The 21016-nt window shown below is 37.9% G+C and overlaps 1 protein-coding gene across 1 annotated transcript; it reads left to right on the forward strand.

The window, feature by feature from the left end:
- Positions 1-2427: 2427 nt before the first annotated feature.
- On the forward strand, positions 2428-5297 carry LOC113359882. The gene is made up of 7 exons (XM_026603452.1): positions 2428-2630; positions 2741-2852; positions 2902-2988; positions 3195-3631; positions 3888-4069; positions 4405-4513; positions 4781-5297. The coding sequence occupies exons 1-7, from the start codon at positions 2428-2430 to the stop codon at positions 5295-5297; spliced, it is 1647 nt and encodes a 548-aa protein (XP_026459237.1).
- Positions 5298-21016: the final 15719 nt, after the last annotated feature.

The following is a 21016-nucleotide window of genomic DNA, read 5'->3' on the forward strand; positions in this document are numbered from 1 at the left end:
AGTTTCATCGTACCCATTTTCAAATATTTTTTTTTATTTTTAATTTACACAGGATGTATCCAGTTTCATCGTTGCTATTTTTTAAATTTAAGATACGATGAAACCACTTTCATCCTTACTATTTTTTTTTTGCCATTTCACCCGAACTATTTTTTTGAACCGTGATTTAAAAATATTTGGACAAATGATCCATTTTCCGTATTATTAAACTGCGCGCCACACAGTGTGTGAGGAGATGCCACTTTTAAAAGTGGCGCCCAGACGTTGCCTTTCTAGACGCTCAGACCAAGGCGCCAGGTTGTTGGGTGCCAAAGTGGCATTTTCTGCCATAGAAAAGAAAAAAAATATTGCCAAAACCTCTTTAAAATCTTTTTCATTAAGTATTACATTAGTACAAGGAAAAAAAGTTTTTCCAAATCCTTTGCAAATCTCTATCATTAAGATTTACAAGCACATGACATTAGTATTAGTTATTTTTGCTAATTATATTCGTCCACCATTTATATAAAAACCTGTGTGGCAAATATTGTTATGTGCGGCCCCGGATTTTAGACCCGATACCGTGCGGTGGCTTCGCCCATGATAACATAGTGTGTATCATGATTCGTCTTTCTTTCCTGCTTCCATAACTGGCCTTGGTTTCGTATCCTATGCAAGTCTAATTTACAATATACAGATCCTATACGCGCTCAGTGATAATCTAAAATAGGGGATAACTTTTTCAATTTTTTTCCCTCTCGTCTATAGGACGATTTTCTCTCTCCCCCAAAAAAGAAGATTTTCTTTCATCTCTGGATGATATTCATCTCATCTTCATGACGATTTTCCTCTCTTACTAACGTGTTAATTTAGTTGTTTGTTTTGTGATTTTGCAGGTTAACTTGAGTTTGCTATCGTTTTCTTGATCTCTCTTTCGTCTCATCATTCGTGGATTACAGATTAGGGTTTCAATCTACTTGTAAGTTGTGCTTTCCTTGAAGACATCATTGAAACATCCTCTACATCAGAGGAAGATTACAGTGACATCACAACTAAGATGGCATCTCTATTGAAGGAGGACAATCTGCTTTTTGAATTACCGGAAGATGCAGCTGAACCATGTCATGAACACAAATACACCCTGATCATCACCACCTTCACGAGACGTGAATATGGGCTCAATATTCTCTATAATATACTCCAAAGATCATGGAGACCATCTGGAGGCATTGAGATATCCAGTTTTAGTCAAGCCATATACAGAGTTAAATTCAAACTTGGTTGTGATTACAACAATGTCATATTAAGATCTCCACGAGCTTTAAATGAAAACCTTGTTCTATTTGAGGTGTGCGATCCAAATAAACAACCTCATGAGTATGAGTTGAAGTTTACAGATTTCACAGTTCAAGTAGATGGATTATCAATGAGCAATCAAAAGATCAAGATGGTGGAATTTGTGGCTGCGAAGATTGGTACACCATATCCTATACAACCAGCTGAACAAGAAAAATGGGGAAGTTTTTCCAAAGTTAGAGTGAAGATTGATGTAACAGAACCCATCAGGCAAGAGTTGTCCTTTCTTCTCCATCAAATAAGAAGTGCATAGTGAAATTAAGATACGAATGTCTTCTAAAAGTATGTTTCTTTTGTGGAAGGTTTGGGCACATTATGAAACTATGTCCAGAATTGTCCAAGGAACGCGAGAAAATGGGTTTCTTTTCTCCAGATACCTTCATGGAAAAGATGCAGGATTCAAAACTTGCTCGTTTCACTGATAAAATCAATAGAAATTATAAACCCAAAGTTCAATACCATTATCAAAACCCTAGATCCAAACCAGAAAGTTACCCATAAAAAAAAATCTGCATGACATCTCATCTCCAACTTACCCGGCTGAGATTCACAATACAATTAATATGAGCATAATTCTGTTACCAAAAAAACCTATAATCCTTCAACTCCTTTGACTCAACAGCTGGAGAATATCACTCCAAATACTTCAGCCTCGGCAATATCTCCTACCAACAAGGAAAGTACGTGCATGCAAAATACCAATCTTTTAAGAGAGTATATAATCATGCATGAGAATACTTCAAAGTCAAATTCGAAGGATAATAGAGATAACTATGTGTCCACTCTGGCAAATCCACCCAGTAACCAAATCACCAACCATCAAAAAAACACCACTCATATCCATAAACAGAACCCAAAACAACCTCACCCCACCATACCCATATCTGATGACCTAGCCAAACCCCATACCACTAAACCCACAAGTCCCAAAACCCACTCTAAAACCACCTCATCAAAAAAGAAACAAACCAACACAAAGCACCCCATTGTTGAATTGGAAACCATCATCTCAGTCCTTTCCCCCACCACAACTATCCAACATTCATTACCACCTCTTATCCAAAACATCACAACTACCCCAATCCCAACACAATGGTGGATGATCAAGCTAAAATGATGAAACAGTGGAAACGACTTGCCAGAAGAAACCAAAATTCTACTACTTCAATCTCCCTGGAGAAAATTGGAAGTAAGAGACATGCTGAACCTATGGACTGTGATCCACAAATGAAGCAATACCGCAACTTCAAACAAATAGGTTGTGGAGACTTTCCTAGAAAAGTCGCAAGGGAGATGTTAGTACATTCATGGAACTGTCGTGGATTAGGGAATGATACGAAAATTCTAACATTAAAATCATTCCTTCGTAGCTGCAAGCCTTCCATTTTTTTTTATCTGAGATAAGGTTAAATGATAGTAACAGTACAAGGCTGTGCAACTCTTTGGATTACATGAACTATACTTTTGTGACGGATAATGGTGGAAGTGGTGGTATGGAACTTCTTTGGAAAGACAATGTAAACATGGTGATTAACTCTCAATCACATAATTTAATTCATTGAACAGTGGAAGCTCATCTTAGCATACCAAGTTGGGATTTTCTTTGCATTTATGGCCCTCCTGTACATCCTCAAAGAAATAGCTTCTGGAGAAGTATTAACACTACTATTTCTACTATCAATGAACCTTGGTGCATAATTGGAGATCTAAATGTACTGATGCATACATATGGAAAACATGGAGGTTCTTCAGGCACGGATATCAGCTGTAGTGAATTTAGAACTTTGATCAGGGAAAGAGATATCTTAGACCTGGGTTATGTTGGTCCAGCTTTCACCTGGTCAAATAATGCTTCTTAGTCACCACCAATTTTTGAGAAACTAGATAGAGCTCTCTGTAATACATCATGGAGACTTCTCTTCCCAGATGAAGCAGTGTTACACCTCCCCAGGATTGGGAGTGATCATGCTCCAATCATTCTCAACACAATGAGGAAACCACCAAAAAGAAATCCAAATCACAAGTTTGAATTCTATTGGACTGATCATACAGATTTCAAAGACATATTAAAAAGCAGCTGGGACAATTCAACAGGAGATACAACAACTAAACTACAAGATGTAGGTGAAAAGCTGAAGAAGTGGAGTAAGGACACTTTTGGTGACACAAGGAGAGAGATAGAAAATGAAAAACAAAAAATTGTTGACTTGCAGGTTACAACACATCTGACTGACACAACAGAGGAGGAGAAATCCATATGCAACAGAATTGCTTGCCTTGAGAAGAGGGATGTGATGTTCTGGCAGCAAAAAAACAAGTCAAAATGGGTGCCTTGCATTGAAAAAAATACCCAAGTATTTCATGTATCTGTGATCATAGAAGAAGAAAAAACAAGATTTTTTCTTTAAAAAATCAAGCAGGTGAACGGATATCTGATCATGAGCAAATAAAAGAAACTCTCATTTTCAAACAATGTTCACCTAGGATGAAAATGTTATACCCAATTCTTACATGATTGATTCTGCTAATAAAATTTCTCAAGATAACTGCAGGCTTTTAAGTGCAATTCCAAGTGCAAAAGAAATTTTTGGTGTTGTTAAAAAGATGGGCTCTCTAATGTCACCTGGACCATATGGATACCCTGTTCTATTTTACAGGAAGCTCTGGGAGATTATTGGTGCAGAAGTTGTACAACTAATACAAGATGTCTTCAGATTCTCTTATCTATCTTCAGGTCTGAATCACACTTACCTAGCCCTAATTCCAAAACAAAAGAATGCCAGTCCAACAATTGACTATAGACCAATAGCCTTATGAAATGTGCTTTATAAAATTGGCACAAATATCTTAACCAAGAGCCCTTTCTTAGATGGTCTTATTGAAAAAAATCAATCTTCCTTTGTACCAGGAAGACAAATTCTTGATAATATTGTCATTGCTAAAGAAATTTTCCACTCTATGCACACCTCAAATAAGGATCCTTTGCTCTCAAACTAGATATGAGCAAAGCTTATGATAGGATAAAATGGGATTTTCTTAGTCAGGCATTACTTAACATTGGTATTACAGATAAAGCTCATACTCTTATAATGAACTATGTCAAGACTGCATCATTCTTTATATTGTTAAATGGTCAACCAAAAGGCTTCTTCGTGAGTGAAAGAGGAATCAAACAAGGGTGTCCCTTATCACCCTATTTATTCATCATATGTTCTCATACTCTGAGCGGGATCATCAACAAAATGAAAGTTGAAGGCAATACAGTGGCTACAAAGTCAATAGATGGGCACCTAGTGTGTCTCATGCATGTCATGTTTGCTGATGACATCATGTTGTTTAGTAACACCGATACCACCACAATCAACTCCATCTCCACAATCTTGCAGGACTAATACAAGCTATCAGGCCAGCTGGTTAATTACTCAAAATCCTCAATATATTTCAGCAAGAGTGTGCCAGAATCCTATGAAGAAGAAATCATAACAAATCTAGGAGTCAGCATAATGAGAAAGGAAGAAAAATACTTGGGGGTGAAGATTCTTCAACAAGGTCTAAGGGTTTCTAATTTTAATTTTCTCATTGAGAAATTTGAAGAAAAGCTGAAAGAGTGGAAAAGAAATTCATTGTCACATGCAGGAAGGGCAATTCTTATTCAATCAGTGTTAGCTCTCATCCCAGTATACTTCATGGCCACTTCTCTTATACCCAAAACAGATTTAAACAAGCTCACTCAAATTATTAGAGATTTTTGGCGGGGCCATAGCAGGGACAAAAGGAAAATGCACTTCCTTAAATGGGAGTGGTTCAATCTACCTAAGGAGAAAGGAGGACCAGAGCTAAGATCTCTGAGTGACTTGAATCAAGATTTAGTAACAAAGCTTGCATGGAGATTTCTTAAGGACCAAGAAATCTTATGGGAAAAAATACTACTTGCAAAATACCTAAGAGATAAGAACTTCTAGGAGTTCAAGAAAGCTTCAACTTGTTAAACTACTTGGTCTGCAATCTTGGAAAGCAGAAATCTATTAAAAAAGAGGATGTTTAGTTAGTTGGGAACGAAGAGAACATTAATATTTTCTCTGATCCATGGATTTTAAACAGCTGCATATCAGTGTCAGCTAGAAACTCTGAGAATCATCCAGAAATCATAAGAGTTAACCAAATCATTGATCCCGATACAGGCCATTGGTGTTAGAGCATTGCTCGGTCGAACTCGCATGCGTTTCTATCTCAAGCATGTATGTTAATGTTAGTGATCAAAACTATAAGTCTTGATTTCTAGCCTATTTATATATGTCTCAGACTAGGACATAGATTGTATAGTTGAGCTTAGACTTCACGGAGTACATCATTTGAAGACGAAGAATTACTAAGAGAGCTTGTGTAACTTCATCGACAAAAGGTATGTGGAAACAGAAACTCATCTATCACTTGGAAAGTCTATTTCTACTCTATCTCCTATATTGTTACATAAGTCGTATTACGATATAGTTTTCTATATACACATTTGACATTTCGAGCTGAGTTTATCTCGCTTACATATTTCTCGAAATATGTGTTGGCAAGCTTTCGTTTCGACCAAGTTCATCTTATATCATGAGAAAATTTCCGAGTAACATCTTACATGGTTTGTGTGATACAATCATTTGGTGTAGTTTTGGAATGTTTCGTTAATGATTATTTCAATATCTTGAAATTGCTTTGATGCTAATAGTGTGTGAAATCGGCTATTGTCATCCTCTAAGAAAGTTTCAATGATTGAAATAAAGAGCTTAAAATCATGTAACTGATGAGTGCCAAATATTGTATATATTTATCCCTTTTTGTTGGCATTTAACTCATATGTTGTGCATTAATTCTACATTTTATCCCATATTCTGTATTTTCATTGTTTTCAAGAATAAATATTTTTCTTACTTAATTTTATATTTTTAGGTAATAAATAAAGTCTGGATGAATTGCGGAGCGGAATAGAGCAGAAAAGTAGTGAAAAGTCGGGAGGAGTTACGCAAGGAAGCCGCGAAGAACGTTGTGCATAAGACCAAGAGGCTAGGAATGGGCTTGAAGAAGAAGAATTGTCCTTAAAGAAGATATGGGCTTGGCATACCCAAGGCTCAAAGCCCTTTCTCAAACCCATTTACACTATCCAAGCCCGTATCGGATTTCAGCCGTCAGATCGAAGCATTTCAGCATCCTACGGTCGCTCCATCATCGCACATCAAACTCCGAAGCTCCCGCTTTACATCGCAACGCCCATCTCCATCTTGGGCCGTCCTTTTCGTTGCATTCCTCCATCCGACGGTCGCTACCCACATCCTCCCATCTCATCGTTGGATCCACCTACCATCTTCACATCCAACGCGTCTCATCGCTAGACATCAAAGTTTGATGAACCCGCTCAACACCCTAAGCATAAAACCCATCGACCCAAAACAAACACCCACCTTCTTCTTCCCCAAAACTCATTTCCCCCAAATTTCTCTTCTCTTCCCCCGACATTTGCAGAGACACCATGTCCTGCCACCACCAGAACACCACCTCTGCCGCCACCACAAGGACACCACCACCATCACCTACATCTTCCCTAGTCGTGTCTGTCTTGTTCTTAGCATTAATTTTTGATGCTACCAAGAAGACAAACATAGCTAGGGTATCACAGTGGAGAGAAGAAGGAAATTGGAGCAGCGTTCGAGTAGAGGGAGCATAAGGACGATTCAGAGCATGGGTCGAGTCTAATTGCATCAGAGGGTGAGTTAATTTCATTATTTCTCGAAACCCTAATCCTGCTAATTTGGGGATTTTCCAATTAGGGTTTGTAGAAATCTAGTTTTCCTGTAAAAACTATAAATTGAGAATATGGGTGTGGTAGAAAAGACATGTTTGGATTAGCCTGCATCCAGAACTTTCAAGTTCTGTTAAATGTTAATTTACAAGCTCAGTTCAGTTTCATGTTCATGTTAGACTTTCATATCCTGTTAAATGTATCCTGTTAATGTGTGTTATTACTGTTAGATGTTTGTGTTCATTTTTAATGTTTGTTTCACTGCATATGTTAAATGTGTATGTTTCAATTTCTTGTTTTCAGTCCCTGTTAGTGTTGTTCACTGTTAATGCTTGAGGCTCCTGTTGATGTTTGTTAATGTTCCTGTCATGTTTAATTTGCTGTCACAATTGATGGAATGCTAGGCTAGATACCTTAGAAGCATTGAACTGATTGTGCAATGGAAGAAATCAGTGCTCATAGCAAGCTGATTATCTTGCCATTCTTTGTGTATGCTTAGGTTGCACTGTTGATTGAGCATTGGGAGAAACTAGTGCTCATAGCAAGCTAGTTTTCTTCCCATTCTATTTGTTTGCCTGTATTCTTGCCTTAGCCTTGCTCATTTCAGTTTATCCACATCCCTTCCCTTGGCCTTAGGCCTTGGTTCATCTTGTTTTGTTCTTTGCTTTTGCCATGTGTTGCCCTGTTTGTGTTTCCTTTTGTTTATTTTGTTAGCCATCTTCTTTATTGCATTATCTTTGCTTCACTGCCATCTTTGCTTCCACTGCCCTGCAACTCTTTTGTTCATCTTTAGTTCACTGCCCTGTTGCTTAGGCCTTTGCTTGCACTGTTTTCTGTGGCTTAGGCCTTTGCTTCTGTTGCTTTGGTTCATCTCTTGCACTGCTTGTGCAGCTGCTGTGCAACACTTGTGCTGCATTCCCCTACTGCTACTGTTTACCTCCCTTGGCTTGCTGCAACCCTGCTGCTGCCACTCCTGCATTGCTTTTCTTTTTCTTGGCCTTGCTGTGCAGCTCTTGCACTGCTGCTGCTTTCTTTACTTTGTGCAGCTGCATTGCCTTCCTTTCTGCTACACTGCAGCTGCCTCTGCTGTTGTTGCTTTTTCCCTGCAGCTGCTGTTGCTGCTGCCAAGCTGCTATTGCTGCTGCTTCCTGCAGCCAAGCAAAGGTCAATCCAACTGAGCCCAAAGCTCAGCTCATTCCAAAAATCTAAGGCCCAGTCCACAGTTACCAAGCCCAGGTTTGAACCAAAAGTTGAAGCCCAGTTCATTAAGGCCCCAAGCCCAAATTCATTGTTAAGGCCCAGTTCAATTCATTTTAAGACCAACTGAGCACAAGGCTCAGTTCACTGTAAGGCCAAAGCCCATTTACATTTCAAAGACCAACTGAGCCCAAGCTCAGTTCATTTTATTGTTATCAAACCCATTAGTACTCAAAGCCCAATTTGAGCCAAAAGGCTTCATAGCCCAATAGCAATTTAGGAACCCAATTAGCTAGAAACACTCCAAACACACCCGATCTCTGTGGATCGACCCGTACTTGCACGAGCTACAACCGACGACCGTGCACTTGCGGTATTACTGTAGGCCCCCGTTTTCATTGCGCTTCATTTTATACATATCTCCGGGCCCACCAAGTTTTTGGCCGGGGATAATTTTTAGGACCTTTTCCAGGCCTGCCAAGTTTTTGGCGCCGCTGCCGGGGACTCGGGTTGTTTTCTCTAGTAGTTTTATTAGCTATTTTGCATTTCACTGCATAGCATTTGCATCTGCATCTGCTTCACTTCATTTGCTGTTGGACCTACTGTTCTGAACCTGTTTTTCCTCTGCTGGGACGCCACCAAGGAAAAGAACCAAAGCCCAACTGGGTTTTTGCAACAATATCAGAGCAGCTGGGCTGTGCTAAAAAGGTAAGCCTAAACCCATTCCATTGAGAGAACCCAACCTGTGGGCTTCCAAATTTCTTTAATTGTGGGCTTGTAATAATTAACCCAATTTTTTTGGGCTTTTTATTTTTCTATTTTGGGTTTGTAATAATTTATTTTTGGGCTTATTTGTTTAATTTGTGGGCTTGTATTTATTTTGTGTGGGCTTTTTTAAATTCTTCTATTGGACTTGTATTTTGTATTCTGGGTTTAAACCCAGCTGAGCTTGTAACCGATTGTGGGCCGCAGCCTTCCTTCCATTCCATTAGAGGACAAACAGTGGGCTTGCTCCCATTCAAAAAAAAACCAAATTTTATTTTCTTTTTCTAAAAAAAAAAAAAAAAAAAAAAAACCAAAATTTACTTGCTCCCATTTTAAACCAAATTTTTTCTTTGCCCATTTTAAACCAAATTTTTTATTTTACCCATCAAAACCAAATTTTCAAATGTTCCCATCAAAACCAAATTTTCCCAAAAACCAACCCATTAAAACCAAATAGTGGGCTTTGTGTCATTTCAAAATGGGCCAACCTCATGCTCTCCATGAATACATGTATCCGTCAATAAAAATTCCATTATCATGTATTGTATTACCTCAAACCAATAACCCTTTTAAAATAAATGCAAGCATGATACAAATACTTCCTATATTTCGAGGGTTCGATTCTGAGAACCCCTATACTCATGTAAGAGAGTTTGAACAAATTTGTCGGACTATGCAACCTGATCATATGTCCGAAGACTCTCTGAAATTGCGTTTGTTTACATTTTCTTTAAAGGAAAGGGCCAAAACATGGTTTTACGGTTTGAGACCACAATCAATCACCACTTGGGAACAACTCACTAATCAATTTTTCCAAAAATTCTTTCCACATCATAGGACCATCGCTATTCGTCAAAGTATCAATTGTTTTGTCCAATTGGATGAGGAAACTGTTTTTCACTATTTTGAACGTTTTAATGATTTGTTGAGTGAATGTCCGCACCATGGAATTGAGAAGTGGAGACTTGTCGTCATCCTCTATGAGGGACTAGACTTTAAATCTCGAACCATGGTTGAGTCTATGTGTAATGGTGAGTTTATTGATAAATCTGTGGATGATGCATGGAATTTTTTAGCCGAGATTGCAGAGAAAACCCATCAATGGGAATCCGTTAGGGAAACAGGAACAACACCACATGATATGAGTCACCCCATGAATTAGAGTTTTATTCTTGTAATAGCTCCGACCTTAGGATTGAAAATTATCCTAGATTGCAAAATTCCTATCATGATGATGATGATGATTATGATGTTATGTTAGAAGAACATGTCTATACTGAAAATGTTATGGAACCTTTGGGTTCAAATACATTAGGCTTCTCTGCCCCGACCTTAATGCATGATATTTCTTCTAGTATTCCATGTGATGTTTCCCCTGATGTGCCGATACACGAGAATAAATCTGTTGATGATGATATTCTGATTGTGATCTTGCCAATTTGATTGATGATTGTGAGCATGATGTGACATGTGTAGATGAGTTAGAAGATTTTGATTTGATTGATAATGATATGCCTATTCTTCTACCTAAGTCACAATCTGATGGCCTTCCACCCAACCTAGATTTGGTTTGTACAAATTTAAACCAATTTTCTGAAAATTCCTAATCTAGGATTGGAACTGTGTGCCTCCCAAGTCCTCTTGGACTATTTTGCTTCAAAATACAACACTTTTAAAGAGCCACAGTTGGAAATTGCATGTTTGCCCATCCCGAAAACAGTCCATTATGAGTTAGACCTTTTGAATCCTGAACCCTAAAATTAAAATTTTGTGCTTAAAAGTAAACCTGTTGAAAATTTAGGTTTAGGGGTGATTCATTCGGTTTTTCACTCTCACTCCCATTTAAGTCCAATTTTAGTGTTTTGAAACTTTCTCTGTCTCTACATTTTTTCTTTTGGGTTGATCCTCAACTCTTTAGATTGTTAGTGTATGGTGAATTTTTTTTGTATATAATCCAGTAGATAAAATTTTAAAAACCCTTTTGTTCCTTTTGTATATATTTTGCTAATCCAATATGATCTCGGCTGAAATATGTTGGATTTTTGCCTTGAATAACGGAGTTTTAATTCTGCTTTCGCCGAAATCGGGTATTCTCTCTCCTTTTACTCTACTCAGCATGTCCCTTTCCATATGTTGCATTTTAATTCTTTCCATATTTTGAAACATTGAGGACAATGTTTAGTTTAGGTTTGGGGGTATAGAGTAGATACCACGATAATATGCTATAATTAAAAACGAACTCCTTCTTCTTTTTGAAAAAATTGAAAAATTCCAAAAAAATTGAAAAATCAAAAATTCAAAAAAAAATTAAAAAATGAAAAAAAATCATAAAAATGGAGCTCATTTACCTTGAAATGTTGACTCTTGTGCAAATATGTATTTTTATTAGGAGTCTTAGTCTAGATATTTAGGCACCCTGATTCTAGCACAATTCACATAGTGATAAGAAATTTGCACGCGCACGATCTACCAATACATGTATGGCCTCGATCTTCAAGGTGTTTGATAGGAAGTTACGATTGCCAATCACTTTAGAATACTGAACGAAACTTGACTAGCTTGTTCTTTGGTTGGTTGGGATAGAAGGTGGAGGTTACATTAAGAAAGACAACCATCGAATTTAACTGGGTGCATCAAAAAGGGCTACCTCTTGCAAAGTGTCATGTAATCTTTTGTTTACTTTTGTATATGTATCAAAAGTGTTTCCTTGTTCCAAAAAAAAAAAAAAAAAATCAAGTACTTATCAATTCCATCATCTCTTGTTCCAAAAATAAAAGAGAGTAGTCAATGTAAATAAGAGTCATGTAAATAGTCATTTTGTTGTTTCATTGTAATAAGCAAGGAGGGTGTATGCCATTGATGTACAACGCGAGTAATTGTGAAATACCTCCAACTCATTCACAATTCTCGTAAAGTCCGGACAGCTAGCTAGATTTCGACCTCAGTTCTTAGCCTGAGAAACTATCTCTTGGTGATTAGTAGTCATAACTTCAGATCTTTCTTTACACATGTGTAGATACACTTTACACTCTTATCACATGTCTTTTTTTTGTTATCAGTGCTAGGATTGTGCCTTCGATAGCTAGATTGACATCTCCATTTTGCTGTGAGCTTAACTGTTTTGCACATGTCACATTTGATGGAATCTGAGCTCATATTTTGTCCTTAGGTTTTGTAGGCACACCTCTGGTAAACCTTCACGAGACTTCAACTCGTCCACTAGGGACACTTAGTGGTTTAAAAGGCTTGGTGCATACGCTAAATGCATTCGAGAGACCAGCGACAGTGGTATAGTTAGGATTTTCTTAGTTTTGTTTTACTTGAGGACAAGTAAAATTCAGGTTTGGGGGTATTTGATGAGTGCCAAATATTGTATATATTTATCCCTTTTTGTTGGCATTTAACTCATATGTTGTGCATTAATTCTACATTTTATCCCATATTCTGTATTTTCATTGTTTTCAAGAATAAATATTTTTCTTACTTAATTTTATATTTTTAGGTAATAAATAAAGTCTGGATGAATTGCGGAGCGGAATAGAGCAGAAAAGTAGTGAAAAGTCGGGAGGAGTTACGCAAGGAAGCCGCGAAGAACGTTGTGCATAAGACCAAGAGGCTAGGAATGGGCTTGAAGAAGAAGAATTGTCCTTAAAGAAGATATGGGCTTGGCATACCCAAGGCTCAAAGCCCTTTCTCAAACCCATTTACACTATCCAAGCCCGTATCGGATTTCAGCCGTCAGATCGAAGCATTTCAGCATCCTACGGTCGCTCCATCATCGCACATCAAACTCCGAAGCTCCCTCTTTACATCGCAACGCCCATCTCCATCTTGGGCCGTTCTTTTCGTTGCATTCCTCCATCCGACGGTCGCTACCCACATCCTCCCATCTCATCGTTGGATCTACCTACCATCTTCACATCCAACGCGTCTCATCGCTAGACATCAAAGTTTGATGAACCCGCTCAACACCCTAAGAATAAAACCCATCGACCCAAAACAAACACCCACCTTCTTCTTCCCCAAAACTCATTTCCCCCAAATTTCTCTTCTCTTCCCCCGACATTTGCAGAGACACCATGTCCTGCCACCACCAGAACACCACCTCTGCCGCCACCACAAGGACACCACCACCATCACCTACATCTTCCCTAGTCGTGTCTGTCTTGTTCTTAGCATTAATTTTTGATGCTACCAAGAAGACAAACATAGCTAGGGTATCACAGTGGAGAGAAGAAGGAAATTGGAGCAGCGTTCGAGTAGAGGGAGCATAAGGACGATTCAGAGCATGGGTCGAGTCTAATTGCATCAGAGGGTGAGTTAATTTCATTATTTCTCGAAACCCTAATCCTGCTAATTTGGGGATTTTCCAATTAGGGTTTGTAGAAATCTAGTTTTCCTGTAAAAACTATAAATTGAGAATATGGGTGTGGTAGAAAAGACATGTTTGGATTAGCCTGCATCCAGAACTTTCAAGTTCTGTTAAATGTTAATTTACAAGTTCAGTTCAGTTTCATGTTCATGTTAGACTTTCATATCCTGTTAAATGTATCCTGTTAATGTGTGTTATTACTGTTAGATGTTTGTGTTCATTTTTAATGTTTGTTTCACTGCATATGTTAAATGTGTATGTTTCAATTTCTTGTTTTCAGTCCCTGTTAGTGTTGTTCACTGTTAATGCTTGAGGCTCCTGTTGATGTTTGTTAATGTTCCTGTCATGTTTAATTTGCTGTCACAATTGATGGAATGCTAGGCTAGATACCTTAGAAGCATTGAACTGATTGTGCAATGGAAGAAATCAGTGCTCATAGCAAGCTGATTATCTTGCCATTCTTTGTGTATGCTTAGGTTGCACTGTTGATTGAGCATTGGGAGAAACTAGTGCTCATAGCAAGCTAGTTTTCTTCCCATTCTATTTGTTTGCCTGTATTCTTGCCTTAGCCTTGCTCATTTCAGTTTATCCACATCCCTGCCCTTGGCCTTAGGCCTTGGTTCATCTTGTTTTGTTCTTTGCTTTTGCCATGTGTTGCCCTGTTTGTGTTTCCTTTTGTTTATTTTGTTAGCCATCTTCTTTATTGCATTATCTTTGCTTCACTGCCATCTTTGCTTCCACTGACCTGCAACTCTTTTGTTCATCTTTAGTTCACTGCCCTGTTGCTTAGGCCTTTGCTTGCACTGTTTTCTGTGGCTTAGGCCTTTGCTTCTGTTGCTTTGGTTCATCTCTTGCACTGCTTGTGCAGCTGCTGTGCAGCACTTGTGCTGCATTCCCCTACTGCTACTGTTTACCTCCCTTGGCTTGCTGCAACCCTGCTGCTGCCACTCCTGCATTGCTTTTCTTTTTCTTGGCCTTGCTGTGCAGCTCTTGCACTGCTGCTGCTTTCTTTACTTTGTGCAGCTGCATTGCCTTCCTTTCTGCTACACTGCAGCTGCCTCTGCTGTTGTTGCTTTTGCCCTGCAGCTGCTGTTGCTGCTGCCAAGCTGCTATTGCTGCTGCTTCCTGCAGCCAAGCAAAGGCCAATCCAACTGAGCCCAAAGCTCAGCTCATTCCAAAAAGCTAAGGCCCAGTCCACAGTTACCAAGCCCAGGTTTGAACCAAAAGTTGAAGCCCAGTTCATTAAGGCCCCAAGCCCAAATTCATTGTTAAGGCCCAGTTCAATTCATTTTAAGACCAACTGAGCACAAGGCTCAGTTCACTGTAAGGCCAAAGCCCATTTACATTTCAAAGACCAACTGAGCCCAAGCTCAGTTCATTTTATTGTTATCAAACCCATTAGTACTCAAAGCCCAATTTGAGCCAAAAGGCTTCATAGCCCAATAGCAATTTAGGAACCCAATTAGCTAGAAACACTCCAAACACACCCGATCTCTGTGGATCGACCCGTACTTGCACGAGCTACAACCGACGACCGTGCACTTGCGGTATTACTGTAGGCCCCCGTTTTCATTGCGCTTCATTTTATACATATCTCCGGGCCCACCAAGTTTTTGGCCGGGGATAATTTTTAGGACCTTTTCCAGGCCTGCCAGTAACCATGTTTGGATGTAAACATAGTGTGTTATCACATTTGTGTGTAAGTCCAAAACCGGGAACCTGAAGTATGCATACCCGTATGCGTACTGGCGGTTGTTGGATGTCTGGGAAAGTATGCGTACCCGTACACATACTTGCGGAAGTCTCACGTCCGTGAATTTCTGCTGGAGTTTAGAGTGTGGATTGGTATGCGCACCCGTACGCGTACTGGAGTAACCAAACACGGTCCGGCTACTTAAATATGCATACTTGAGTTAGTTGCTTTCTAAAATCGGTTTTTTACATGAACCTAAACATTTATAAATTAAGGAATGTAATCTTTGCAAACTGTGGCTATGATATTAATGTATTGATTCGAGTAAATCAAATCGATTTCGCTTCAATTGTGTTCTTGTATACTTCTATGAGAATATAGCAATTGAACGACTCTTTAACTAGTTTCATTTGAGTCATTTAAACTAGTTATGGTTAAGATGAATAAGGTTGATATGAGAGTAATCATATGGATAACTTCGGTTAACTATTTGTAAGCCAACATGTTGTACACGTTTAGGTACGGTTACATAAACCTAAATGAGGGTACATTTCATTTGTGTGTAACAAGCTAAGTTCGATCTAACGGTTCAAAGATATTAGCTTGGTTGAATCAGGTTTTTCATCTAACGGTGAATATTGAATGCTTTGTTACCAAGGTAACTTGGATTGCAAATACTGATTTGAAAACTATATAAAAGAGAACTCTAGCTACTGGGAAACCTAATGCCCACACCTCCTGTGTGTTACTTGTTGCATAACTAGAGTCGATTCTCCTTTAACCTTAGTTTCTTCGAGACCCTATAGGTTAACGACTTCAAAGACTTCATTGGGATTGTGAAGCCAGACCCAACTGTTCTCTTTGTAGTTGCATGTTCTGATCTTGCCCGGTTCTATCGTATTGAGTACAATTGAAATAATTGACTCGAGATTAATTTTTCCGATAGGCAAGATAATAGTAATCACAAACATCTTCGTCTCATCGTTTGTGATTCCACAATATCTTGTTTCGCTAGTCGATTAAGATAATTGTGAGGTGATTGATAATACTAGGCTATTCTTCGGGAATATAAGTCCGGTTTATCAGTTGGTTCCTGTTCACCTTGATTTATCAAAAGACGGAACAAAAACTCTTGGGTATTTCTGTGGGAGACAGATTTATTCAATCTATAGACTTTTCTGTGTGAGACAAATTTGTTTATCAAGTCTTCGACTTTGGGTCATAGCAACTCTTAGTTGTGGGTGAGATCATCTAAGGGACTCAAGTGTGTGGTATCATGATGGGATCAGAGACGTAAGGAACGCAATTGTACCTTGAATCAGTGTGAGATTGATTAGGGTTCAACTACAGTCCAGTCCGAAGTTCATTGGTAGTTGTCTAGTGTTTGTAGGGGCTTAATACAGTGTGGTGTTCAAACTGGACTAGGTCCCGGGGTTTTTCTGCATTTGCGGTTTTCCTCGTTAACAAAATTCTGGTGTCTGTGTTATTTCTTTCCCGCATTATATTTTGTTATATAATTGCAATATCACAGGTTGTGCTTTAAGATCAATCAATTAGACAATCCAACCTTTGGTTGTTGATTTAATTGATTAACACTTGAACATTGGTCTTTGGTACCGTTCAAGTTACTCCTCTTATATTCAATCGGGCTCACAGATTTCTATTTGTTGATTGCAGATTGAATTAAGCGTTAGAGATATAAACTCTTTGATATATTTTTCTCTAGATTGAGTCTGACTGTATAGTTGATTCTCTAGAAAGTATATTGGAGTAAGTCCTCTCAGATTTCCAAACGAAGTGTTGGGTGTGGTTGTTAGACCCCCGCATTTTCAATTGGTAGCAGAGGATGCAAACACGTTAGAGACCTCATACGTCTGTGTTTGTAGCAATCTGATTATTATGGACGAGTCTATCTCTAATATCGTACCAGTCAGAAATTACCAGATGACTTTCAAAGATTGAATTCACCTGAGAGAATTGTCACATCTAAGTCAATATCTAAACATTCTCTGAATGTAAAAACTGTTGATTGGGAAACACTCCTAAAAGAACAGTTAGATGAAATTTCTGATGATGGTGATTCAGATATTGATAGAGATGTTGATGAGGAAGTCTTAGAGTATGTTAAGTTTTTGGATTCGTTGAAAATTAAGAATATTACAACTTCTCATGTTACACCTCTTCTGACTCCTCTCTGTCGAGAAAACAAGAAATTGAAAAGGATTTACGGAAGTCTTTATGGTAGGAATCGCTCTTGCGAATCGGTCCTCAAAGATTCCAAGGAAAACCTGAGTAGAACGTCACTTGAATGTGATCGTTTTTATCAAAAATACTTCTTGTTAGAAGAGAAACTTGCAGAAATTGAAGGAAGGATTAACTCCCAGCAAGCAAGTTTTGATAACAAAGAAAGCGCCTTTCTCGCTCGAGAAAAACGTCTTGAGGCTGATTTAGCTGCTGCTCTTGATAAAATCAAGATGTTGGACTAGTTCAAGCAAATTAACGACTATTCTATGAGCAAGTAAAAATCATCGTGATACACGAGGATTGGGCTACAAGAAGTTTGGGCATCACAAGAAATGAGAAACTTCATGATGTTCTTGTTTGGGCATCACAAGAAGTTTTGAAACCAAGATCATATGTTAAGACTAATCCCCTTAACGTTACAGGTTGTAATTGTCCAACCTTTATGCAAAGGAATCAGTTCTGTGATAAACCTAGATTTGCCTATATACGTCATACGAATCCTTTTCACAATCATAATGGTTATGAAAAGGATAAGTTCGTAAAGACGAAGACAAGATCCGATGCTCCAAATTGGAGAAAGACTAACTTGCAAAAGAATAGTCAATCCAATTCTCTTCCGAGAATTATAGAAGAGAGTAATGGGAATAAGGTTCTGGTGGTTCTTAAACAGACTCAGAAGTGGATACCAAAGAAACTTAATGATGTTTTGAGTGTGAAAAAGAATGATCTCCCAGAAAATTTCATGACTATGGAGAAGGCAGTATCCATGATGTTGGAACTTAAAAAGTTCTTTGGAAAGATGGATTTGGATGTGAAAGGTTCTAAAAGCGATCTCTTTCATGATAATTCAAAAGTCACTTGTGGTGAGCAAGACATTGTTCACCTCAACAAAATTTGATTGTGTTGTAAGTGCATCCTCACCAAGGAATGCCCTGCTATGTATACGGTGAGGGAAGCACGAGAATTGGGGCGCACAGATTATGTTCGGTAAGGTTGTAGAATTCGATTGGATTCTTCTAAAAAGGTATGTCTATAAACTTGAGCTAGATTTGTGTTTTTATTTGCTTAGAGTACTTATAATGATCCACGTACCTTTCTTATCATTCATTTCTACCTAACTTGATCTGTATTTAAGGTTCTTAAATGTTTAGGTATGAAAATAGTAGTTCGGTATGTTTGGACTTCATGATACGCATACCAAGTATGCATACTATCATTTAAAATCAAAATCCATGGATTTTAGTACGCATACCCGTTTTCATACTACCCCAGGTCATGAAAATTCGTTTGCAAACCCGTATGCATACTTGCATGTAGACGTCGATATTCGGTAAACTTGTTTTGGCCGTATTTTCTTCGTCCAAACTCGGAATGACCTCATTATTTTTTCTTATCTTCCTATTTGAATTCTCTTTAAAATGGAGATGAGAAACCTTGAATTTGGATGAGTTAAAATTGGTATTTGTCTTGTCTCTTGTTTTTGAGTGTATTGCTCCGTTTCGTCGCACTTGTTCCACTTCTCTTGGACTTGGGCACTTGGATTCTTGGAGTACTACTCTTCTAAGATAATTTGTAGCTTTTACAAGAATGTTGTTGGTGAATCACAAAGAAGCAAGTTCAATAATTTGGCAGTAGTACGCATTGCTATGGGGTTCTTGAATGTTCACAATTTTGAGAACTATGGTGCATGGTCGTTAATGACTTTGTATGTTCTTCTTTGTTAAGAAAATATTTTTATACGCCTTTGGTATCTATTCTTGGTGTAAATCCGTGCGAAAAATATTGATTCTACCCTCTAAGGACAAATCATCTTGTATGTGCATTACGAGTTTGTCTTTTGTCTGGGAAACTTCTTATGAGAATTTATTTCTTGTGTTTTTAGAAGGATTACCAGGGTTTGGAATAGCCATTATTGTGAGTACACACAGCTATTTCGAAAGTTTTCATCTTCAATGTTTTTAGATTTATTTATTTAAATTCTGAGTTATTTGGAAGATCATTTTTACAATTTTAATCTTTATGATTTTATATATTGCAAATTGTTATGGGATATGTTGTTTACGTCCGTGAACCTGTGGTTGTCCCATACTTGTTCAAAAGTTATCTCTATTATGTCGATATGAAAGTATTGATAAAAGATAGAATGAACTTTTGAATACAAAAGTTAAAGTCTTTATGTCATTATTCTGATAGAAGAAAGGATGAAACTTTTGTTTACAAGGATTAAGTCTATTATATGTCCTTGTGAAAATAGTGATGAAAAATAAAATGAATCCCTGTTTATTCCGCAATATTGGTCGACTCCGATCAACAGATTTTTGTGCATATACTGTGTTGCTCTGTAAGTTCTCTTATGTCGAGCATGGCCAATTGGATTGATCATTTTTGTGGTTAATTCAATTGAGATTCTTGGATTTAAATTCATGTTTTCATGTGATTTGGTTATATCCAAAGAAATTCTTCTTTTCTTGTAAAAGAAAGGTCGCCTTTGTTGTTCTTTCGGGAATGACATTTTATGGGGGAGAGTTCTTTTTGAACTTGTGCTTAATTGCCAAATATTTGTGGGGAGTGCGACTGTAGAATATTATAGGGGTTATCTTGTATCTTTATAAACTCCTTGATGAATGTATTTAGCTTCGGCTTTATGATTGCATCTAAATAAGTTGGTATGTTATTCTCTTTTGGTCATGAAGTATCTCTATGAAAATTTCATGAGGATCCCACTAGTTTTCATACCTTTGCCAATTTTATATTGACAAAAAGGGGGAAAATTAATGTGTAGTTTCATACTACAAATACCTATGGTTTACGGATCATTATGTAAGGGGGAGTGGTTTTCATGTCGAGATGAAGTATTGACTAAGGGGGAGTGATACATATCACCATAGTATTGCTGTCAAAGTTGTGATACAATTGAACTTTGATGCTATGTAATGATACTATGACACTGTATAACAATGATTGAGAGCACTTGTTTTCTCATTTTTATCGCTACGGATCTTCAACAACTATGATGCTGAGTTGAACACATTTAGGATCATGAAGTACTTGGAAGTGAGGAAGTTTTCGAGTCGTGTTGAAGATGCCAAGGAGATCAAGCATTTGGATGAGAAGCTACAAATTTTTATTTATTTTGTAATCCATATGTGTTGATAGTTTTGTCACTAAAATTGACAAAGGGGGAGACTGTTAGAGCATTGCTCGGTCGAACTCGCATGCGTTTCTATCTCAAGCATGTTTGTCAATGTTAGTAATCAAAACTATAAGTCTTGATTTCTAGCCTATTTATAGATGTCTCGGACTAGGACATAGATTGTGTAGTTGACATTAGACTTCATGACGTTCATCATTTGAAGACGAAGAACTACTAAGGGGAGCTTGTGGAACTTTATCGATAAAAGGTATGTGGAGATTGAAACTCATCTATCACTTGGAAAGTCTATTTCTACTATATCTCCTATATTGAGACATAAGGCGTATTACGATATAGTTTTCTATATACACATTTGAGATTTCGAGATGAGTTTATCTCGCTTACATATTTCTCGAAATATGTGTTGGCAAGATTTCGCTTCGACCAAGTTCATCTTATATCATGAGAAAATTTCCGAGTAACATCTTACATGGT

Source organism: Papaver somniferum, chromosome 1 (genome assembly GCF_003573695.1).
Source record: "Papaver somniferum cultivar HN1 chromosome 1, ASM357369v1, whole genome shotgun sequence".
NCBI lineage: Eukaryota > Viridiplantae > Streptophyta > Magnoliopsida > Ranunculales > Papaveraceae > Papaver > Papaver somniferum.